This window comes from Crinia signifera, chromosome 6, assembly GCF_055691185.1.
Source record: "Crinia signifera chromosome 6, ASM5569118v1, whole genome shotgun sequence".
Classification (NCBI taxonomy): domain Eukaryota; kingdom Metazoa; phylum Chordata; class Amphibia; order Anura; family Myobatrachidae; genus Crinia; species Crinia signifera.
In genome coordinates, this window is record NC_139222.1 from 225,728,268 (window position 1) to 225,749,433 (window position 21,166).

General features: G+C 42.8%; 1 protein-coding gene across 2 annotated transcripts in view; it reads right to left on the minus strand.

Moving 5' to 3' along the window:
- The window catches only part of HECTD2 (HECT domain E3 ubiquitin protein ligase 2), a 94,332-nt gene that overhangs the window by 8,357 nt on the left and 64,809 nt on the right, over positions 1-21,166 (minus strand). For both annotated transcript variants that reach the window (XM_083149021.1, XM_083149020.1), the window contains exons 12-19: positions 20,711-20,818; positions 17,600-17,732; positions 13,395-13,483; positions 11,301-11,459; positions 8,222-8,296; positions 5,271-5,358; positions 4,891-4,997; positions 3,849-3,964 (exon numbers count right to left, since the gene is read on the minus strand). In XM_083149021.1, coding sequence (XP_083005147.1) covers positions 3,849-3,964; positions 4,891-4,997; positions 5,271-5,358; positions 8,222-8,296; positions 11,301-11,459; positions 13,395-13,483; positions 17,600-17,732; positions 20,711-20,818 — 875 coding nt within the window. The remainder of the gene's footprint in view (positions 1-3,848; positions 3,965-4,890; positions 4,998-5,270; positions 5,359-8,221; positions 8,297-11,300; positions 11,460-13,394; positions 13,484-17,599; positions 17,733-20,710; positions 20,819-21,166) is intronic.

Sequence of the window (21,166 nt, forward strand, 5' to 3'; positions counted from 1 at the left end):
TAGTAAATAGTTTAGAAAGAATTGCCTAAATGACTTCAAGTGCAACCAATATGAATTCATTAAATTATAATAACAACAATTTAGTAAATATATACATAAATAGATACATAAATTTAACAGTTTAAAAATCCGACAATTAAAGAAACAGTATTATTATTAATAATTATTTTCTCTCTTAAAATCCAGTAACCAGGTAGATAAACTTCACATTGAACCAGGGCTGAGAAAAGAACAAGCCAAAAACTCTCAAAGTGGTGGCAATACACATCTTCCCACACAGGTTATATATACCCACACTGGGAACATGCACGCGGATGTTGTGTTTCAGTTCCCCGAGAGTTCCGCTGTTTGTCTAGAAGCCTGAGATATACACTGGGCATCAGTAATCCATTTTAGTATTCATTTAATACTCCTCCAAAGCAGTTAGAAATGTAGTATTTCAGCAGAGACATCTACTACATATGTGCACAGAACAAAGATGAGCATTTGCATGAAGTGACAGCTGGCTCCTGTCTGCACAATCACATGCAGTCAACATCTAGCTGGAATTTTAGTTTAGATCATGTCTGCCACACGGCAAGTAGTACCAGGGCTTCTATATACTGTATGACTTCCCAACTAATGGTATTGCATGTTAACACATGCTGTTCCTGTTTAAGGCAAATGATCATGAATAAATATATAATAATCAACAACAAAGTTAAAAGAGGAAAAAGTAGACCAACAACAACAACACTTAATTATACTTGCTATTATATTCCAAAACATACATGAAACTTCCATAGGGATGTGGTTCATTAGGTCGGCACAAGAAAGGTTGACACTCCTTAAGGACCCTGTCGACCTAGGTCGACCGACAGACGGTCGACATGGGTTTTTTCCCCACTGTGCTTCCAGAACAGACGGTAGTTCATGCCCTACCATCCACTAGGGCAGGCCTGGCCAACCTGTGGCTCTCCAGATGCTGTAAAACTACAAATCCCTTCATGCCTTGCCACAGTTTTGCTATAAGGGAGTGTTAAAACTGTGGCAAGGCATGCTGGGATTTTTAGTTTCACAACATCTGGAGAGCCACAGGTTGGCTTGTCCTGCACTAGGGCCTGGAGGGAGAATAGAATATTGGCAAGCACATAGAGAGATGCTACGGGCTACAGTACACTTAGAACATATCCAGAACTAGACGTCTAGATCTAGACGCCTAAAAAATATTTAAAAATACATGTCCACCTTCTGCATTTTTGACCTCCGCCGGTCGACCTAAGGACCCTGTACCGTTTTACGTTGTCTTCGGAGGTACATACACCAACCCCAGGATTGACGTGAAGGGATCTAGATACCTTAACACCATCACCCATCGGGGAGACAACAGGCATTGCCTCACCGCGGGACAGCTTGCAATCATCTAGTCAAAGATCGCCTTCCCGTCACTCTCATCTTCAACACCAAGCCAACAGTTATTGCTCCCAGTTTCAACACCAACACCCAGCCAACAGTTATTGCTCCCAGTTTCAACACCAACACCCAGCCCACAGTTATTGCCCCCTGTTTCCACCAGCAGAACACCCAGCCCACAGTTTTAGCTCCCAGTATTTGACAATACACCGAACCAACCACAAAAAACCCCTGAGCGCCAGCACTCCACCCTTCTATTTTTGCCTTTGTACCTACAGGGGAACCGAGACTTTTCCCCAAGGAGTGCGGGCCGCTAGGGGTCTCCATCCTCCGAGCGCTGTGTAGTCCCCCTTGTTCTTTCTCCATAAGGACCCTATCAACCTACAGTCCCTCTCGACCTTCCGGTGTCGACCTAAGGAGTGTCGACCTTTCTTGGGTCAAGCTAACGATCCATACCCCTTCCATAAAGGTGCCTATAGTTGTTATCACTGTAACCTTTATACATCACAGAATAAGCGAAGGAGCATATTGTTTGGAGACTGATTCGTTAGTAAAGTAGCTATGGGATATACCACAAAACAACTGGATTTATTTTTATATACTGTAAGCTGGTACCTCACATAGGGCTTGACTCTGAGTTGGACACACCTGTGAAAAGAGACATATCTTCCGACTGTCTCTGCATCTGTATGGCAAAACACTGTGTAAGCATGAGCCACACAATGTGTCTGCAGTCGTAGGTTGCTACGTACGTGCCGCATCTTGTGCACACCAAGAGCGCTGCAATTCTGTATCTGTTTATGAAAATCTCTTCCACCTATCATAAGATATGCTTGCAATTGCATACACAGATATGCAAGTTAGTTTTGCCCACTGTCGCATTAGCACATGAAAGAGTACAATTCAGTGGCCGTAGTTGCCACAGAAGAATGCAACTCTGTCCAATCGTTTTCATTTATTCAGATGACCAGAAAAGTTGTCTTGGTTAAAGTTAAAATATCCCTCATTGGGATACTGCTGTGGTACAATCCCTTAGCACTGAAAGGTTTTACATAAGGTATCCTTAGAGATGTGGTGGTTTTGCAAGAAGACACAAATCTGAACAATAAGCGATATAGTATAGTACTATATGCAAAAATTGAGAACTGTCCTGCTACGGACTGCAAGGGCCATTATACAAGAATAGTGTCAGGTTTTGACTGGCCCGAAAGGGAACTGAAGGGATTCACTGGTAGGCGAAGGTGATTTTGACCCAGCCTACTTTTTTAGGTGGGTGCAAACCTTTAACACCACAGGGCAGTCAACAGCTATTGACTGACACAGCGGCAGCTGCAGGCTGGGAACGATAAGAGGAGCCGCGCGGGAGGGCTGAGCTCATGACCTCTGCTGCATCATGACATCACGGACCAGACCTGCCAGTGACGTTACGTCACACGCCGGAACTCCCCTGGTAGGCCCGTGCCCTCCCAGTCTGACACTGAATAGTGCACAGGTCCCATGCCACACACCAGCATATATATGTGCATGTTTGCAATGAAAGAAACCTGCAGAAAGCTTTGGAGGTGCATTCGGCATGTGAAATAACACTTCTTAGTTAAGTGTGGAGCGAGTTAATCATTGCAAGTAGAAAAGAAAATCAATTGTTTATATTTGTCTCTAATACAGTCCAAGTAACAGGGTGTGCGTATCTTACCCATACATACTCTACCTGGCACACGCTGTAAGGCTTTATCTCAGGGTAGTAAAACTTCATATCAGGGCTAATAGGGAGAGCTCATAGGTGTCCTCCTGCTTTACAAGTAATCCAGGCTTTCATTACAGTCGTTACATACTGTACCAAGCTACTCACCTAGGGCAGTGTTTCCCTGACCTGGTCCACAGGACCCCTAACAGTCTATGGTTTTCAGACCACCTACTGTATGTATCTGCAGAATATGCCATTAATACACGTAGAACATATTATAAAAGGGATGTAGTTATTATTAAATGTCAGCATTCTGCATGGACCAGCAGCATGGTCAACAAAATATACTACACCCTTTTAAAAGATGACCGCTAGCAATGAATACCCCTGGACACCAGCTAGGTGATCTGGGCAAGGTGAGCTTTTATGGTTCCAGAGGACATTGAGGAGTATGAGGAGATACAATCCTTTAGTGGCAGGATATTTCCATAGTAACATGAGCAGAATGAGAGTACTGTTTGGGGTGGGTCAGATATAAAGGAACAAAGAATTCCATAGCAAAATGCAGTCACTTTAGAGCTGGCAAATATTTAATTCAATTTTTGTTTCCATGAATATTTTCTTGTAACGTGTCCATTGTCATTTGCCGGCCACAATGACGAGCTACTGTACTGTTTGAGTGTTTGCCCTGTGGGCAGAGCGGTTATTGCCTGGACCTGACTGGTTAGTAATTTCCATTTCTTTGTGTATTTTTTTTTTTATTCCAACTCACCTGACTGTCAGATCTGTTCTCTGGTAGCCATCATATTGGGTATTTTTTTGGAGAGCGTGCATGTCTAATTCTGGGCTCCCACAAACAAGGATCTCCACTTCTTCTGGTCGGAGTAACTTGAACAAACAGAAATGCGCGGTTTAGTTTGGTGCAGTGAAGCCAGGGCGAGGTAGAGCTGGCTGCGCGGGTGCCACAAAATTACAGGCAGCCCTTATTATAAAAGTCACATTTACAACCATAGCAAAGCGGCAACTAAATTAAGTTGGCAACAGTAGCATACAGTATTCGCCTGCTTCTGACTACCTGCAGTAATAAGGTGCATATGGATCTTTATTCTAGTCTGCATGTGTAGAATTGTGCAAACATACCCTCCTTCAACTACTGCATATTACGCCTATATTAAAAAGCTCTTTCTCTCCCCGTACCCCCTATTCGGGGGTGCCGAACATGCACGGGTGATCCCAAAATCACCATGCACTAGTAAGCACTAGCACTGTGCACTTCCCTCTAGGTTAGCGCTTCACGTCCTTACCTCGTCCTTTTGGATGGGGTAGGACAATTGTTCACCCGCCCACCCCGGCCTTCTGGCTGGGGTCCTCTTTATTATTTATTTCTCTTCTTCTTCACGTTCGTGCACTTTTCACGTTTTCTGTAGTTTGTCACTTTTTTTGGGTAGTGTGGTCGACCCTTACGGGCCTTCCATTTCCCCAATGTGCCGAAGCTCTCGCCTTTTGGGGAGAGCTTCGGTCCCCTCGAGGACGACCCCGAGCCGCAAGGCGGAGGGAAGTCTACTGAGGGTCTCTCCAAACTTTCCGGGGGTTGAGGAATGAGGGTCTCTCTAAGCTTCGGCGAAGAGGACCCACCGTTCCCTATTTTCCCCTCTTCGGCCTTATGGTTGAGAGGGGTTAGGGGAAAAACGGGGCCCTTCTCCTTCGGGAGAAAGCCCACTTCGATCGCACGGCCCCCTTTGCACGTGTTTAGGCACAGCACTAAAAAAAAATTATGTTTGAAGCAGCATAACCAGAGACAGTGGCATTCTTACCATTAAAGCATTGGAAGAGCAGACACTGTGAAAACCATAGTAGAAAGCCGAGAACTGCTTGTAGATGGATTTGTTCAGGAGGAAATCTGCATAAAGTTGGACATATTCTGAAAGTGAAAAAAAGACAAATGTACACAGGATTATTTTTAGAGAACTCATTAGTTGATATTCAACAGTTAAACGACCGGTGGAACTGAACCAGTGGAGAAGTTGTGCATAGTAGCCAATCACAATGGAGGTAGCATTTATCGAGAACATTCTAGAAAATGACAGGTAGAAGCTGATTGGTTGCTATAGGCAGCTTCTCCATTGGTCCATTTTATAACTTTTTTCACTGCTTATTATATCAACCCCACAGTGCACAATGTTGCCAGACCAACCTTTTCTGTTGTGGTTTGTGACTGGAATTTTATCTCCACCAGGTTTAAGATTGTATGATTTAATGATTCCAAATTCCTCTTGAAAGACCTAGAAAGTAGAATTAATATACACATATTCATTATGCTAATAAGTCTATTTTGTAAGGGAAATATTTATTTTGTGAATCACTTCTTGACTACAAGGTACGCCCATGATTGGACTAATTGTTTAAGGGTTCATGCTTGCTGTAAAATAATGCGCCCATGAATGCAGAAGGGAATGTGCCACTGGGCAGATACCAGTATAAATGTATAGGAGCAGTGTAGTAAGGAGAGAAAAGGTCACAATTACTGTAAGCAGAGCGAGTCGATAAAAGATGGGAATATACTTTTACAAATACTGAAAAAAAATAGGATGGCCAGACCAAGGAAAGGAAGACAATGAATTTGAAGTTCAGCATTGGAGAAATGAATAGCTATAATGGTGCCAATGCACAGCTGAATGCAAGCTGTCCAGTATTTAGATACATTTGCAAAACTGATAGAGGAACAATAATTATCCCATGTTCAGTCTATTTCTTTGCAGCACCTTATTACTCAATTATGGACTTTTAAGAATGACAAATAAAGGAGATGCAGCACAAGGGGCTGATTCCTCCAACGGGGGCAAGATTGCTCACCAATTCTACTGTATGCATGTTGGAAGTCATGTTCTACTAGAAAAAGAGCCCACGCAGCACACTCTGCTCAGCACACGCTCACATGATCACCTACGGCACCAAGGTTTTAGGAAGCATCTAAAACACTAAATCAGGCATGTCCAAACTATGGCCCGCCAGATGTTGTGAATCTACACATCCCAGCATGCCTTGCCATCGTTTCAGCATCCACAAATAGCAAAACTGTGGCAAGGCATGATGGGACTTGTAGTTTCACAACAGCTGGAGGGCCATAGTTTGGACATTCCTGGACTAAATAAATAATATAAGGTCAGTCAGTCAGTGTTATCTACCCTGTAACACCTAGGACCATTGAGATGCATGGAGGGTTTGGCCGCACCAGCTCCTAAAAAGATTCATTATGTTTATAGTGTGCAGGGGAGGGGACATTTCCCCAGCTTTATAGCATGTCCAGTCCCACATAAAAGTCCAGGACTAGGTAATCCGTACCTGCCACATTCCCCTGGTGACTTCCTCACACCTAGTGCTCACCTTGACATGCAAGAGTAGCAACCAGGGTACTTATGTATTTGCCGGGAGCCCGCTAAGCAAATAGCTTAGTGGGCGATTTTGCGTAAGAAAATCGCATCGCATGCGCTTTTTGCATGCGATGCGATCGCATGCGATGCGATTTTGTTATGTAATTTATTCACTGCTCTCTGGCCTGGTGCGTGGTGAGGGGACGCAAATTACTTTACATGTATTCCGCTACGCTCGCCACACTATATAAAATCAACTCCACGCCGACGTGGATAGTGGGGGTATGAAAAGGTCGGGAGGACGCGTTCCGCTGAGCTCGCCAAGCTTCGGGTGGTGTGGATAGTGGGGGGGGGGGGGGGGGGGGTGCCTAAATCCCATTTTATTTCATACAAGTGTATAGTACATTAAATGGCATCGCACCCTATAAAATCGCATACAATCTCATCGCACCGCCCAAGGCCAGAGAGTAGTGAATAAACTACATAGGAAAATGCAATGCGATATTCCTATGGTGCCGTATGTATGTTAATTGGGCGCCCAGCTAATACATAAGTACTGCAACCAGCAATTTTTTACAAGTGAAGCTGCTAGTGGCGGCTTCTTCTCCATGTCAACTATCTACTCCAGTGTGGCGCTGGATGATGATGTCACATCCCAGCTTCACACTTCTAGCCCAAGTAGCAGGAGATAATGCTGCACATAAAAACATCGGGTGGGTCAATGTGGCTGCATAGATCACCCAGTGCGCCAGCCCCAGCCTTGCCTGGTATACATCTCCGGCATGTGTAGTACGAGCTGTTGAACTTTACTCTTCTGATAAAATACCAGACAGTCAAATGATAAGACATGGTATTTCCTTTTACTTCAGCCATATAATCAATATAGCAGATATTAGTCATATCATACTAATACTTAGCAGTTATTCTGCACAAAGCTAGGACCTCTGCTCAGAATAACTGAAATACTTGGGCAAAGAATATCACAGGGGCTCTTTATTACTAAAGATTAATGTGACACCAACGCTTAGTGAATTAATCAGCTACATTCTTATAACGGGTTGGGATCGTTTGGTCTACAGCAAGTTGGTCGACAAGCGTCCGTCGACATGGGTCAAGGTCAACATGGGTGTAGGTTGAAAGGTCAATAGGTCGACAACACAAGCAATAGGTCGACGGGGTTTTTCACTGTTTTTTTACCTGAATGTCAACACAGTCGACATGGACATAGTTTCCAATGCACCGCATCCCCTTGCTTGCTTCGTTCGCAATGCTTTGGGCACAGTGCCTCGCTGCACTCGGCACACTATTTTATTTTCCCACCACGCCCTAGTGGAAGGTAGCGCATAAAATACCGCCCTGTTGGCACATGTCGGCTCAAAGAACAGTGAAAAACCCCATGTCAACCTTTTGACTGTCAACCTAGACCTGGTCAACCTAACGACCTGTCGACCTAGACATGTGTCGACCTAGAACCATGGTGACTTAACGCTTGTCGATCAACCTGCTGTAGACCCAATGACCGTATCCCCTTATAACTACAGTATTGGATTGATTTTCTAAATAACCATTGTATTTAGGTGACCGTTATCATGCATAACAAATAAGGAAAAAATCAAAGTCTTGTCTGCATTCTAGAAGAGGGGTTGCCTTCTCTGTCCTGCAGTAATGTACTGTACTGTAGGATGGATGTACATATGGAAATTCCATTTTTAACTATGGTGACTGCAAAATGTATTGCTACCAAATATCAGGCAGACATGAAGAAGAGACTGACCTGAAATGTTGAATAGAAATCTTCTTCCACATTGCCTTCATATGTTAGTAGTTCATTCAATCCATGAGCAAGCTCCTGAGAACAAGAGTTTCATCTTTATAATATGGTGAGTCATTTAATTCAAACACAGTTTTATATCGGACTCATTTGATAACATGATGTGTACAGCAGACATATGCTATAACACAACACATCTGCTTCAAATACAGTATATCAGATGCAGCAGTTTCTCAGTGAAAGCTCTTTAGCGCCACCAAGAGACAAACATTGGAATATTTTCTCCATGGGACAAATGTAATCGGGTGTGAGAATCCCAAACTGAGAGATTTTGGGAGAGTTTTACCATTTCTTTAAAAGCGGCAATAATTTACACTGAAAACCCAGATTGATTTTGCCATGTAAATAATTGCCACTTTAAAAAAATTGGAAAACTCTCCCAAAATCTCCCACTTTCCAATTCTCACAACCTATATCATTTGGCCCCAAAAGGACCATATTCTTTGTGCATGTAAATACACACTGCATGTTTTAAAGGAATACTGCTGAATACTACTTTCCACGCTCTAATTAATTCATTACAACATTAACTTGGACAGTGACTGAGAACTTCTAAACACTGATGTGTATGCTGTGACCATTGCGGAGCTCTACTCCTCTACAGATGTGTCCTTCTGCATCTAGCCTTGCAGCGCGAGATATGGATCCGGACTTTGGGTCGACATGCATTAGGTTGACAGTTAACTGTATGACCACTGTTTGTCAACACAAGCAAAAATGGTCACTAATTGGGGATCTATCAGTGGCGTAGCTATAGCACCGCAGCCCCCGCAGTCGCGGGGGGGCGCTGTGCATATGGGGGCGCCGGGGGGGGGGCTGCGGTGCTATAGTAATCCCCCCGCCCCCCAACCCCCCCCGCAGGCTTACCTGTCCGCGCGTCCCGGCTCCCCTCCTGGCTTCAATCAATGCTATGGAGACGGACCACGATAAAATGGCCGCCCCATAAAGCAGACTGTTCTCTGAAACTGTCTGCAGTATGGGGGCGGCCATTTTATCATGGTCCGTCTCCATAGCATTGATTGAAGCCAGGAGGGGAGCCGGGACGCGCGGACAGGTAAGCATGCGGCGATGGGGCACGGGGGGGGGGGGGGGAGAGGGTGGGCGCCCCCCCATTAACGGTGGGGGGGGGGGGGGGGTGCCCCAAACAAAGCTACGCCAATGGGATCTATGTGCTCAAATCTACAAGTTGACACAAAAAAAAAAAATAGAAAAAATCATGATGACCTTTTCATGTGTCGGCAATTTCTGTATCACCATTTTGCTTGTTGACCTTTCCACTCATGTCGACCTTTTGTGGGACGAACTAGATAGTGAACTGAAAGGTCCCATGCAACTCCGCTAGCGTCAGGTGTCTTTATTTTTACAAAAATGTCTGACCGAGTCTATAAACAGCGGAACTTGGTACGCGGCATCCCAGCATTTCATACGAGTTAGTAGACTCTGAGGAACATACTGCAGTTATACATGTGTCACATATCAAATTAATCAGCATTGCATTGCAGCCAAGACACTTTTTGAAAAAAATAAAATAATGCCCAGTTGGCATTTCCCTAGGAACGAGTCTAGTCGATGCCTGACGTCACATGCCGTTAGCATCCGGACCCAATATGGACTGCAGTGGCCATTTGAAAAGTAAGTATTGACTTACTCTTCAGGCCTGAAGGCTGCAGAAACAATTCAATGGTCAGCGACCATGGAACGATTTCTCTCCCGGGCAGCTACATGAGAGGAGTTGTGTTCTTGTACACATCCCCTCACATGCTAGCGAGGGGATTAAGGTGACGTGGGGGGCTGAATCAGGCCCATAGTGTGCCAAGAGGGACTGTTTGGCGCAACTGCAGCCAAGAATTCTGAGGACACATTTGTATGACTGAAAGGATAATGGGCCCCTAAAAGAAGCTGTAAAATATAGGTATTGTATTATCATCAGTATTCATACAATATGACTGGATTAGGAATCCTTGGAGGTACAGGTACATGCATTTGTTTATTAGTTGCAATATGTATGCTAAAAATTATTCAATCAATAACTCACATATATATGATTACCTGGTTTCAATGAAGAGGTCAACAGTAATTAGGTTGACAGTTAATAGGTCAATCATTATTGGTCGACAGGCAAATGGTCAACATAGTCAAAAGGGTGCGTGTTACACTAATTTGGGGTCCATGTTGACAGAGTTGTGGACTGACAAATCTACAGTGTCTAGACAGTTATTAAGTAGACAAGCAATAGGTTGATAGGGTCAAAATGTCGACAATCAAAAAAGTTTGACATATTTTTCTAATTTTTTAGGTCAATGTTGACACCTGCACATGGACCATCCATTAGTCAAACACAGTGGTTCCCAAACTGTGTTTTGGGACCCTTACAGTAGTGCCTCGGGTAGGTCCTCCAGGATCAAATGAATTATGGTCAATGTAACAGGCAAAACCAATGCTTGTGAATGCCAATCATGAAATATGTGGACAAACTGAAGTAAATCTTGTCCCTCACCACATACTTAAACCTAAAGATGACATATAAACACAAGTAACTTAATTCATATTTTATTTATCAATACACCTTTTGGCCTAGGGGTGCCATGATAAAATTCTCATACTATAGGATGCCGTGATTCAAAAATGTTTGTGAGCCACTGGTCTAACGTGTACAGTGGCATGGCTCACTTCGTTTGCACACTATTACATTTTCCCTCTATGCCGACATGGATGGTGAACATTGAAAAAGTCCATTTAGTGGGAAAAATCTTTTGACCTTTTGACCATGCCGACCTTTGGAATATCGAACTTTGTTTGATAGAAATAACATGCAAGCTCCAACAAATTGAGAAACGTGCCAATTGCATATTGGGATTTCTTGCGTAAAGGATGGAAGGTGGTACGGTTTGCTCATTAGGTGGTGATACGGATGGTTCGGTGGTTGGATGGTGTGATTTGGTGGTTGGAAGGTATTGTGGAATGTTGGGGGTGTTCTGCTGTTTGAACTAAATATTGAAGCAGGATTAAATATTGTACTTACCGGCATGATCTGAGAAAGATCATCTAGAGTAACAGATCCAATGCCTACAGGAATGTTCTGGTCACAAGGTACTACAGGAGGACTCAGCAGCTTCTTGTAGCAGCAGGGCGGGAAGCGGATATCCAATGTGATGCTGTTATATACAGCCAGCCCCATCAACTTCCAATGTTAAGTATAAACTCAAAGGGGAGAAGAAAAATATCCTAACATCGTTGTTGCATCCTAATTAGAATTGTTTTTCCTGTATGTCATATTAGTAACAATAGATAGAGATGGTTAAGCGGCCATGCCATATCTGTTTTTACTAAACTGCATAAAGATATGGGAATTTTGGCAACATAGGAACATGGGAAGTTTTTGAACTAAAACTAACCACTTGCACCTGTAGGAAGATATCCATTAAACTCTGTATAAGGCCATCTGGGAGGAGGAGAGATGATAATCCCTGCTTTGCACATGTAGAGTTTTAGGTAGCATAGTTGTGGTGTATGCAGAAACACAGTAGATTACAAGAGATAGTACAGAAGAGCAAAGATCATGTGAGGAGAGGTAGATCCAGTGTACAGGGGGTACTGGAGGCCTAATTAGCAAATTAATCCCCCAAGAGAATAGGTGTAGATGTACTGTGAGGAGATCTGAAAAATAATGCTAATGGAGGTGCAGATGACCCAGAGATAGAGACACTGCAGGTGTCATTAGATAGGTAAGACGTGACCCAGGAAAGAGCTGTCAGAGGCCAATGCAGTGAAGGTTGTGCAGGTGAAGAGGGCACACATTGTTGAAAGCAGTACACAGATAGAGGAGGATGAGAAGTGACCCCCTAAAATTGTCTGTAATTGGGTCAATTATCACTTTTGCAAGTGTAGTCTAAAGACCGACTGTGGAGAGATGAGAAATGAGCGAGAGGAGTAGTGTGGAAGCACAGAGGAAGGAGACCAAGGGAATAGTAGTTGAAGAGAATGGATGGGTTGAGGAATGTATTCTTAATTTTATTGTCATTTATTTATATGGCGCCACAAAGGTTCTGCAGCGCCTAACAATAAACAAATGAGCAAAAACAGATAACGAATTACAGTACAAGACAATTTGGGACAAGTACATGGTAAATATGGATAGTTGCAAGGATGGATGCAGGGCTGGACAAACCGGTCCTCGAGATCTACCAATGGTCCATGTTTTCCAAATCACCTAGCTTATGCACAGCTGCAGTGACTAACTGTCACTTCAAACATGCTGCATTCATTACTACTGTTGGTAGATCTTGAGGACAGGTTTGGCCACCCCTGGATTGATTAAGGAAATGCTGAGTTAACAGGAAAGTCTTGAGTTTGTTTTTGAAGGAGTTGAGGCCGCACAAGCGGGAAAATTAGTTTTATAGAGGCAAAGGCATGGCTAAAGTCTGAAATTATGGGAAGTCAAAATAAGAGACTCGGTCAAATGTAATAGCCTCCGAGTTCGGCGGCAGTGTGGGTTGCTGGAGGAACTTTTTTTTTTTTTAAAAGCACCCTGGCTGCCGAACTTGGAGGCCATTACATTTGGCCACCTGTGTCTAAAACTAAGTCTAGTGTAAGTATTGCAGTTAGTTAATATAAAAAAAAAAAAAAAAAAATGATATTTATATTTTAAATATAATGGAAGTTTTGGAAAAGTGAGCCTTGGGGAAGAAGTAAGTAAAAGGGTATGGTATAACTTACTGTCAGCTGGGATTCCGATGGTCGTTTCTCAGACACTGGAATCCCCGACTGCACTCGCCACCTATTCTATACTATAGGGGCGTGGACCCCCACAAGGGAAAATAGCCAGTGTAAGTCAGGATTCCAACGGTCAGGCTACTGACAGTCAGGATTTCGATGTCAGAGAAACAACTGTCAAATACCGACTGTCGGTGGCTCTCATCTGGCACCACTTTAAAAGTGTAACACCAAATACAGTAGCATGTAAAGTAAAATGTTTTCTCTTTAATTATAAGTGAATATTTTGCTAGGCTAGTAAGCAGTTTTTGAAAGTAGTAAATAGAGACACACTGCTTTTGAGCACTCTTAACAATATCTTGACACCATCACAACACCAGTTTTCGAATTGAAAAAAGGATACAGTTCCAACCAGACGAAACTCTGAATAGTTATCACACTTAAAACTGCTAAACCAGTGGAAGTTTGAGTCTTTGTGATAGGTAAACATACCTGAAAAACAAAAGATTGACAGTAATACTATAAATGAGAAGATCTTAAAAATGATAAAACTTGAATTTTGTGACCAACCAATTATCAACACGATTGTGTGCATGCTTATATTCTGTGCACAACCGTGGCTATATCTGCATATGAAATGCTATGCTGCAGGGTTTTTCCTAAAAAACATTGTAACGTCCAATTTTGTATGCAGAGACAGCCGTGGTTGCACACAGAATATAGGCAGGACGTGTTCTGTTTTAATCAGCAAAAGATTCTTGCGCATCCTCATTGCATAGCTTTGCGAATAAGACACATTTAATGGAAAAGGCTGTACGGAGAGATGCCGGTGCCAGGGCTGCCACTAGGAATTTGGGGGCCCGGACTGATTTTCAGGAAGGCAATATTGCACTTAACAGTCTGATACGTCAACATGATAAGGGATGCACAAAGCGCTGATCAAATTAGGCAGACTGGTGGACTTCTATATAACCACAGAGGCAACAGCTGACAGATGACATTCAAAATGCTTTCAGAGGCAGGCAGTGCTGAGAAAAGATGTCCAGCTAAATTAGAGAGACAGTCAGTGCCGATGGATGACTTTCAGTATGATTGTAGAGGAAGGTAGTGCAGACATTTGATATACACGTTGGTAGACAATGTTGATTGAGGTATTTAACATTATTGGAAAATGCAGGCAGTATTGCAGTGCTCCCAGGTAACGTGATTAGAGATGCAGCTAGTGTGAACTGAAATAATCTATATAAGGGAGAGTCAAGCAGTGCTGACCTAGGACAATCAGTAAGATCACAAAGACAGGGAGTGCTGGCAGATGACAGTAAGATCAGAGAGATGACAGATGACATTTACAATGATTGGTGATGTAGGCAGTGGTGCTAGCTGATGACATTTAGCATGACTGATGATGTGCGCAGCACTGACTGATGACATACAGCGTAACTGGAGAGGAAATACTGAGTAACTGTATCTCGTTTTGGGTTGCTGGTGTACAAGCTAACAGTCAAGCAATCCAGCCAAAAAGAAAGATCCCATGACACTGGATCAGTGTGTGCACATGAAGTCTACATCTGGTAAATAAAGAGACATTGTGCTTTCCTCACATAAATAAGACTTTGTTATATTAATCATTATATATTGCGTAAACTTTTAGATTATAAAAACAAATTTACTGACAAGAGGGTAATAAGAATTTGTGCTCATCTGAATGTCATTGCATAATGCTGCAAAGATTGTCTGCTAAAGACTGCTCTCACAGAGCCCAGGTGGTCCCCACTGATCTTGCCCAATGTGCCCTGGCTAACCTTGGAACATCATGTTCATTCCAATGATAGGTCTGTTAGGAAACCTCTCTTATAAGTCTTGACAGTGTTCTTTTGTAAGGAACGTGACCCTATAACCAGATCCAATCTATGCAATATTTCTTTATGCACCTGTTCAGGACATAAAGCTGTATGAAAATCTCTAGGTCAATGTGAGACTTGGAGACCACCTTAGGCAAGAAGGCTGGATCTTTTTGCAGCACTTTATCTGAATAAGTATTTGGCATGCAGCCATACCTGTGGGTTAGATGGGCTTTCCTTATACATTTACAAGAGCAAAGCCTGTAATCTTAGCATGACCAGCTATGTTCAGTAAGGTATTTTGTAATGAGTAAGAGGTATGTTCCGTGTTTCAGAAAATGATTTGGTGGCAGCAGATAGACATCCACAATTTTTAGAGATAATAATCCCTGCTTTGCACATGTAGAATTTTAGGTACCATAGTTGTGGTTTGTGCAGATATACTTAGGTCTTATTTCAAACTCACTATGTTACTATGTAACAATCATAAATTTGCTCACAAACCCAGTAAAATGAACAAAACTATTCAGCTAAATTGTTTCAATAAAACAGGTTCAACTACAGTTTTTGTCCATTTGCTAATTTTGGGAGCAAATTACTGAATTTATTCAATTGGAGGAAAGTTGGTCTGATATATGGCCACCAAGAGTTGCAGTGTCAAAATAAAGCTGTCTAACAATTGTGGGCTACATGCAAAAGCAGTCAGTATTTACCCTGCAGAGAAAAATATAACCCATGTAAATATCTCTGCATGTTGCAGTGCAAAATAGTTTCCACATTTTCATATAATGAATTAAGGTATGCTGGTGATAATGCTCTGACTCAATAGGAAATGGATTGGTTTCCTGTTCCCTGTGACAATCACTTTGATGCAGAAAATAAGCCATATTTTCTGCATTACTTATACAGTCAGGACCATAAATATTGGGACACCAACTCATATTTTGGGCTCTATACACCACCACAATGGATTTGAAATTAACCAAACAAGATGTGCTGCAGACTTTCAGCTTTAATTTGAGGATTTTAACATCCAAATCAGGTGAAAGGTGTAGGAATTAAGTTTTCTATGTGCCTCTCACTTTTTAAGGGACCAAAAGTAATTGGACAAACTAAACAATCCTAAATCAAACTTTCACGTTTTAATACTTTGTTGCAAATCCTTTGCAGTCAATTACAGCCTGAAGTCTGGAACCCATAGACATCACCAGACGCTGGGTTTCATCCCTGGTGATGCTCTGCCAGGTCTCTACTGCAAATGTCTTCCGTTCCTACTTGTTTTTGGGCATTTTCCCTTCATCAAGTGAAACGCATGCTCAAATCGGATTCAGGTCAGGTTATTGACTTGGCCATTGCGTAACATTCTACTTATTTGCCTTAAAAACCCTTTTGTGCTTTTGCAGTATGTTTCGGGTCATTGTCCATCTGCACCATAAAGTGCCGTCCAATGAGTTCTGAAACATTTGACTGAATAGGAGCAGATAATATTGCCCAAAACACTATAGAATTCATCCTGCTGCTTTTGTCAGCAGTCACATTATCAATAAATACAAGGGAACCAGTCCCATTGGCAGCCATACATGCCCACACCATGACACTACCACCACCATGCTTGGCTGATGAGGTGGTATGTTTCGGATCATGAGCAGTTCCTTTCCTTCTCCATACTCTTCTCTTCCCATCACTCTGGTACAAGTCTTATCTGTCCATGGGATGTTGTTCCAGAACTGTAAAAGCTTTTTTAGATGTAGTTTGGCAAACTCTAATCTGGTCTTCCTGTTTTTGAGGCTCACCAAGGGTTTACATCTTGTGGTGAAGCCTCTATATTCACTTTTGTGAAGTCTTCTCTTGATTGTTGACTTTGACACATATATACCTACCTCCTGAAGAGTGTTGTTGATCTGGCCAACTTTTGTGAAGGTTTTTTTTTTCACCAGGGAAGTAATTCTTCTGTCATCCATCAAAGTTGTTTTCCATTGTCTTCTTTTGGTGTTGCCGAGCTCTCCGGTGCGTTCTTTCCTTTTAAGACTGTTCCAAACAGTTGATTTGACCACACCTAATGCTATCTCTCTGATGGGTTTCTTTTGATTTTTCAGCCTAATGATGGCTTGCTTCACTGATAGTGACAGCTTTTGTATCTCATATTGAGAGAGCAAATGTCACACCTGGAATCAACTCCAGACCTTTACCTGCTTAATTGATGATGAAGTAACGAGGGAATATCCCATACCTGTCCATGAAATAGCTTTTGAGTTGATTGCCCCATTACATTTGGTCCCTTAAAAAGTGGGAGGCACATATAGAAACCGTTGTAATTCCTATACCGTTCACGGTGGTGCCGGGAAGCCGGAAGCCAGGCAATGAAATCTGCAGTCTGGATGGGAGGGCGGCAGCGCTGATGGGGCTGTGGGGCCTGCGCAGCGTGACCAGTGACCTCGTCACTCTTCGCAGAGCCGCACTGCCAGGACGGGAGAAGCTGGGCAGCGTCTGAACACTCAGCCGCTTGCAGGCATTAGACTGCGCATGCGCAGTCTAATCCCAAAATCCCGAGACTGGAAACTCCAATCCCGGGACTGAAATACTGGCGTTTTAGGGGCCAAATTAGCCACCCTAGTCACAATATTTTGGACCGGACTGTACATTCCAGCTATCTACACTGCACAATGAGGACATTTCATTTGACCTGTTAGGATAGTATACCTCACAGCATCGCCATTCCACAAGTAATTTACCCAGTAACATGTCCCTTACTGGAAGCATACTGTACCATAGTCAGGATGGAAAATCTGTCTGATGAGTACAAGGAACCACTCCTTAGTCAGACCGCCCATGTCAAGACCAGCTTCACCTATGAAGGTCACCTTCAGTTTTTTCTTCAGGTCAGCTCGTTTTCTTGTAAGCTGGAAAAACATATCATCATTAATAGGCTTTACATGTCAGGGGGCAGTTTCATCAAAAGAAAGCTTTTACAGAACCTATTTCATCACCTTAATTGAATGCCAAAAACGTGGGCTCAGTAAAGCAGATAAAAAGGTCTGGCTCAATAAAAGTCTGACTTTGACCCAAAGTCAAAATACGAGTTACGTGTCTGCCTAACTAGATAAACTCTACTTGTTGACATTAAGAGCTGGCACATCATCAATGTCCATTTGTTTAGACAAAGGTATTGCTGGTAATCCAATATTATTTTTATGAAATGTTAGACTATTCTGTGTACACTGTCTGCCGGTAGTGTGATACTGTACCTGCTGGAAACTTACACAACATCAAACTCACTGCACTTAAAGTGGCAGGATCACCTAAGCCCAGCAGAGACATTCTGTGCCTTGAACTAATATTATGTTTTGTTGATGATCCAGATACGGACAGTGAATATGTGAACAATTGAATGGTGGCTCCTTAATAAGGACACACTTGAAATGTTACTTATAGCCAATGTTGTTCTAATGTGCAGACTATCTGTGCAATCACATGATGCACTCCGATCATGCTGCTGCTGGATCGTTCCGTAATTCGCAAGAGACCTGTGCAGATTTTACCGTGTCTGTGTGGTACAGACTTCAGCCGGCAGTAACCATGTGAGGTGGAGCTGATACAGAGGCTAAAGCTGGGTACAGACTTGAACAAATGCCCGGCAGTCCAGATTGTGTGTACACACTGGATCTACGGTATGTTAATGAAGGATGAAAACATCATGTTCCGTACCCCATTAGCATAGTACAAGACACTAGCGATATAGTGTCATGTTTAAGATGCAGCACAGCAAACCTGACTGCTTGAGCAAGCAAATTGGGCATACAAAATGGGCCTAATTCAGACTGGATGACAAAGCACATTTATTCTCTAGTGTACAGAACCATGTTGCACTAACATATCCAGAGAGAGTTAAGGCCCCCTTACACTTGTCAACTTATTGTCTCAACAAATTGAACCTGATTGACTCGAGATTTATCCTATGTGCAGGAGGTTCAATCTCTTCCAATCTCTTGGTTATACCCAATGGCAAAGGATTGTGGATTGTGTCCTACACATCAGGCACATAAGATTTTGTCAGACGGCACATCAGATCTTGTCAGATAAATTGACTCAAATTGGATGAAATCTCACAAAATCTCACAAGTGTAAGGGGCCCTTTAGATGTGGGCGAGTTATTTTGTTTCGGTGCATGGTAAATACTGGCTGCTTTATTTTTACACTGCAATTTAATTTCTGTTTCAACACACCACACCCAAATGTAACTATCTGCATATGTTACATCTGCTCCGCCTGCATTGCATCATGGTTTTGTCCATTAGAGAAAAAAAAATGTGCTTTGCGATCCAGCCTGGACTAGGCCCAATGAGCGAAGTAGACGATAGGTTGTTAAGAAATGGTGTGTAGGCCCAATATTGGTCCAGTAAGTTCCTGCTCCAAGTCCATAGTGACAGGTGAGGCTTCTGCATGCATGAGTGTCTTTCAATCATGCTGCACACAGCAGCATGCAGGGACCGAGCAATGGGCGGAGACTCTTGTTATTGGTGGCCATGATGTTGTAGGTTTTCCTGCCTGGTAAGGTTAGCAGGGGCTTAATGCTGTTAATACCAGAGGTGGGGGGTGGGTGCTGGTGTTTTAAATTCAAGGCTCCCATTTTTTGGGGCGTGCACAAAAGTCCCATCATCTACTACCCAAAAAGAACTACTTGCACTGGCAGCCAGACTGTTTAGTTTTGAGAAACCTGCTACCAGCATCTAAAAATTGTCAGCATTATAACTTTAACCACTTAAGTGGTATGCCCGAAAATTTTTCCGGCTCAGCTGCGCTGCCGCAGCGGGCTGTCCCGGAAAATTTCCGGGCATACCACTATGTAGGTGCGCGCCAGTGGTGTCTCCATCGGAGCACCACTGGTGCACTACCTTAGGGGTCCCCCCCTCACCCCTCTTGTTGGCCCCCCCCCGGGTCCCTCTGCTCCGGCGTACACAGCGATTGTACGCCGGAGCTTCTCCGCCACCAATCATCCTGTAGTGACGTAGGCTGCAGGCTCGGGGATGTTCGGGGCAGCTCGGGAGAGTTCAGTCACCAGAGTCCTCCCAAGCCGCCGTGAAACATCCCCAAGCCTGCCGCCTGTCTGATGACGGACAGGCGGCTGGGGCAGCGGTGGCAGGGGAGCTCCGGCGTACTAACGCCGGAGCAAAGGTGAGGGGGGGGGGGGCTTATGATCTGTGGTGGGTTTTGCTGGGGCAGGACAAACCTGCCCTGGTAGGTTTGTCCTGCCCCAGCAAAACCCACCACTCAAGGGGTTAAACATCATTGTTAAGCATTGTGTTTAACATTATAATGTTGCTTGCCACGGTTAAAATGATGTAAGATTACTTAGCCGATCCCATGTCACCTACCAGGCATCGTCCAGGACCATTCCTTACATTTCTGCTAACATGCATCTAAATATGATCTGCAACTCTGTATGAGCAAAATCAGGACGCATGGCAGTACGACTCAGAAGCACGCATAGATGAAAAACATTGTTAGACTGCACAGGACCAAGAATCAGGCCCATATTGTGAACTTGGTGCAAATCCAGCAATCAAAGCAGACATTTTGTGGTTGAACCAAAATTAATCAGAATATTAATATCAATATTTGAACCAATGTCTCATGAGTGATTTAGTTATCCCTGATCAAAAGGTTTGGTAAACTGCAATATATTGAATAATATACTATATAATCTTCCAATTCTGCCTAAACTTGTGTACCCCTTTAAGAACTTGGCAGTATGTAATCATCTGATGTTCATTTAATAATGTACAACTATTTTTTAAGAAAATGCATTAAAAAATATACATATATATATATATATATATATATATATATATATATATTTTTTTTTTTATTTTTTTTTTACCTCATCAAGTGAATCGCTGACCAGCTGCTGTCGTCTCACTTTGATATTCAGGAACAACATATTCATATCCGGTTTCTGCCGCCGAGACACTTTGTCCACAAGGCTTTGCTACAAAAATAAAAGAACATAACTGCAGATCCAAACTCAAAAAAGTTATTTATTTTTGAATCTCTAACAATTAAAATCTGCATAGGTTTTATCAAGATCACCTGATCCAACATTGATTTGAATCCAAATTAATCCTAATTTGACTTTAAAATGATGAAACCCAGGTTAAAATGAAGTCAAGTTACAAATCAACAGATGGAATTTGTAATGTGTACATTGTGGATCATCTCTTGTGCAAGCTTATGTCTTGCATCACACAGCTGATGTTCATAAGGCGATTTCTAGTTGGATTTTTAGTTACCTGTTACTAAAACTATAAAAGGTTATCAACTATTAATATTGAATAAT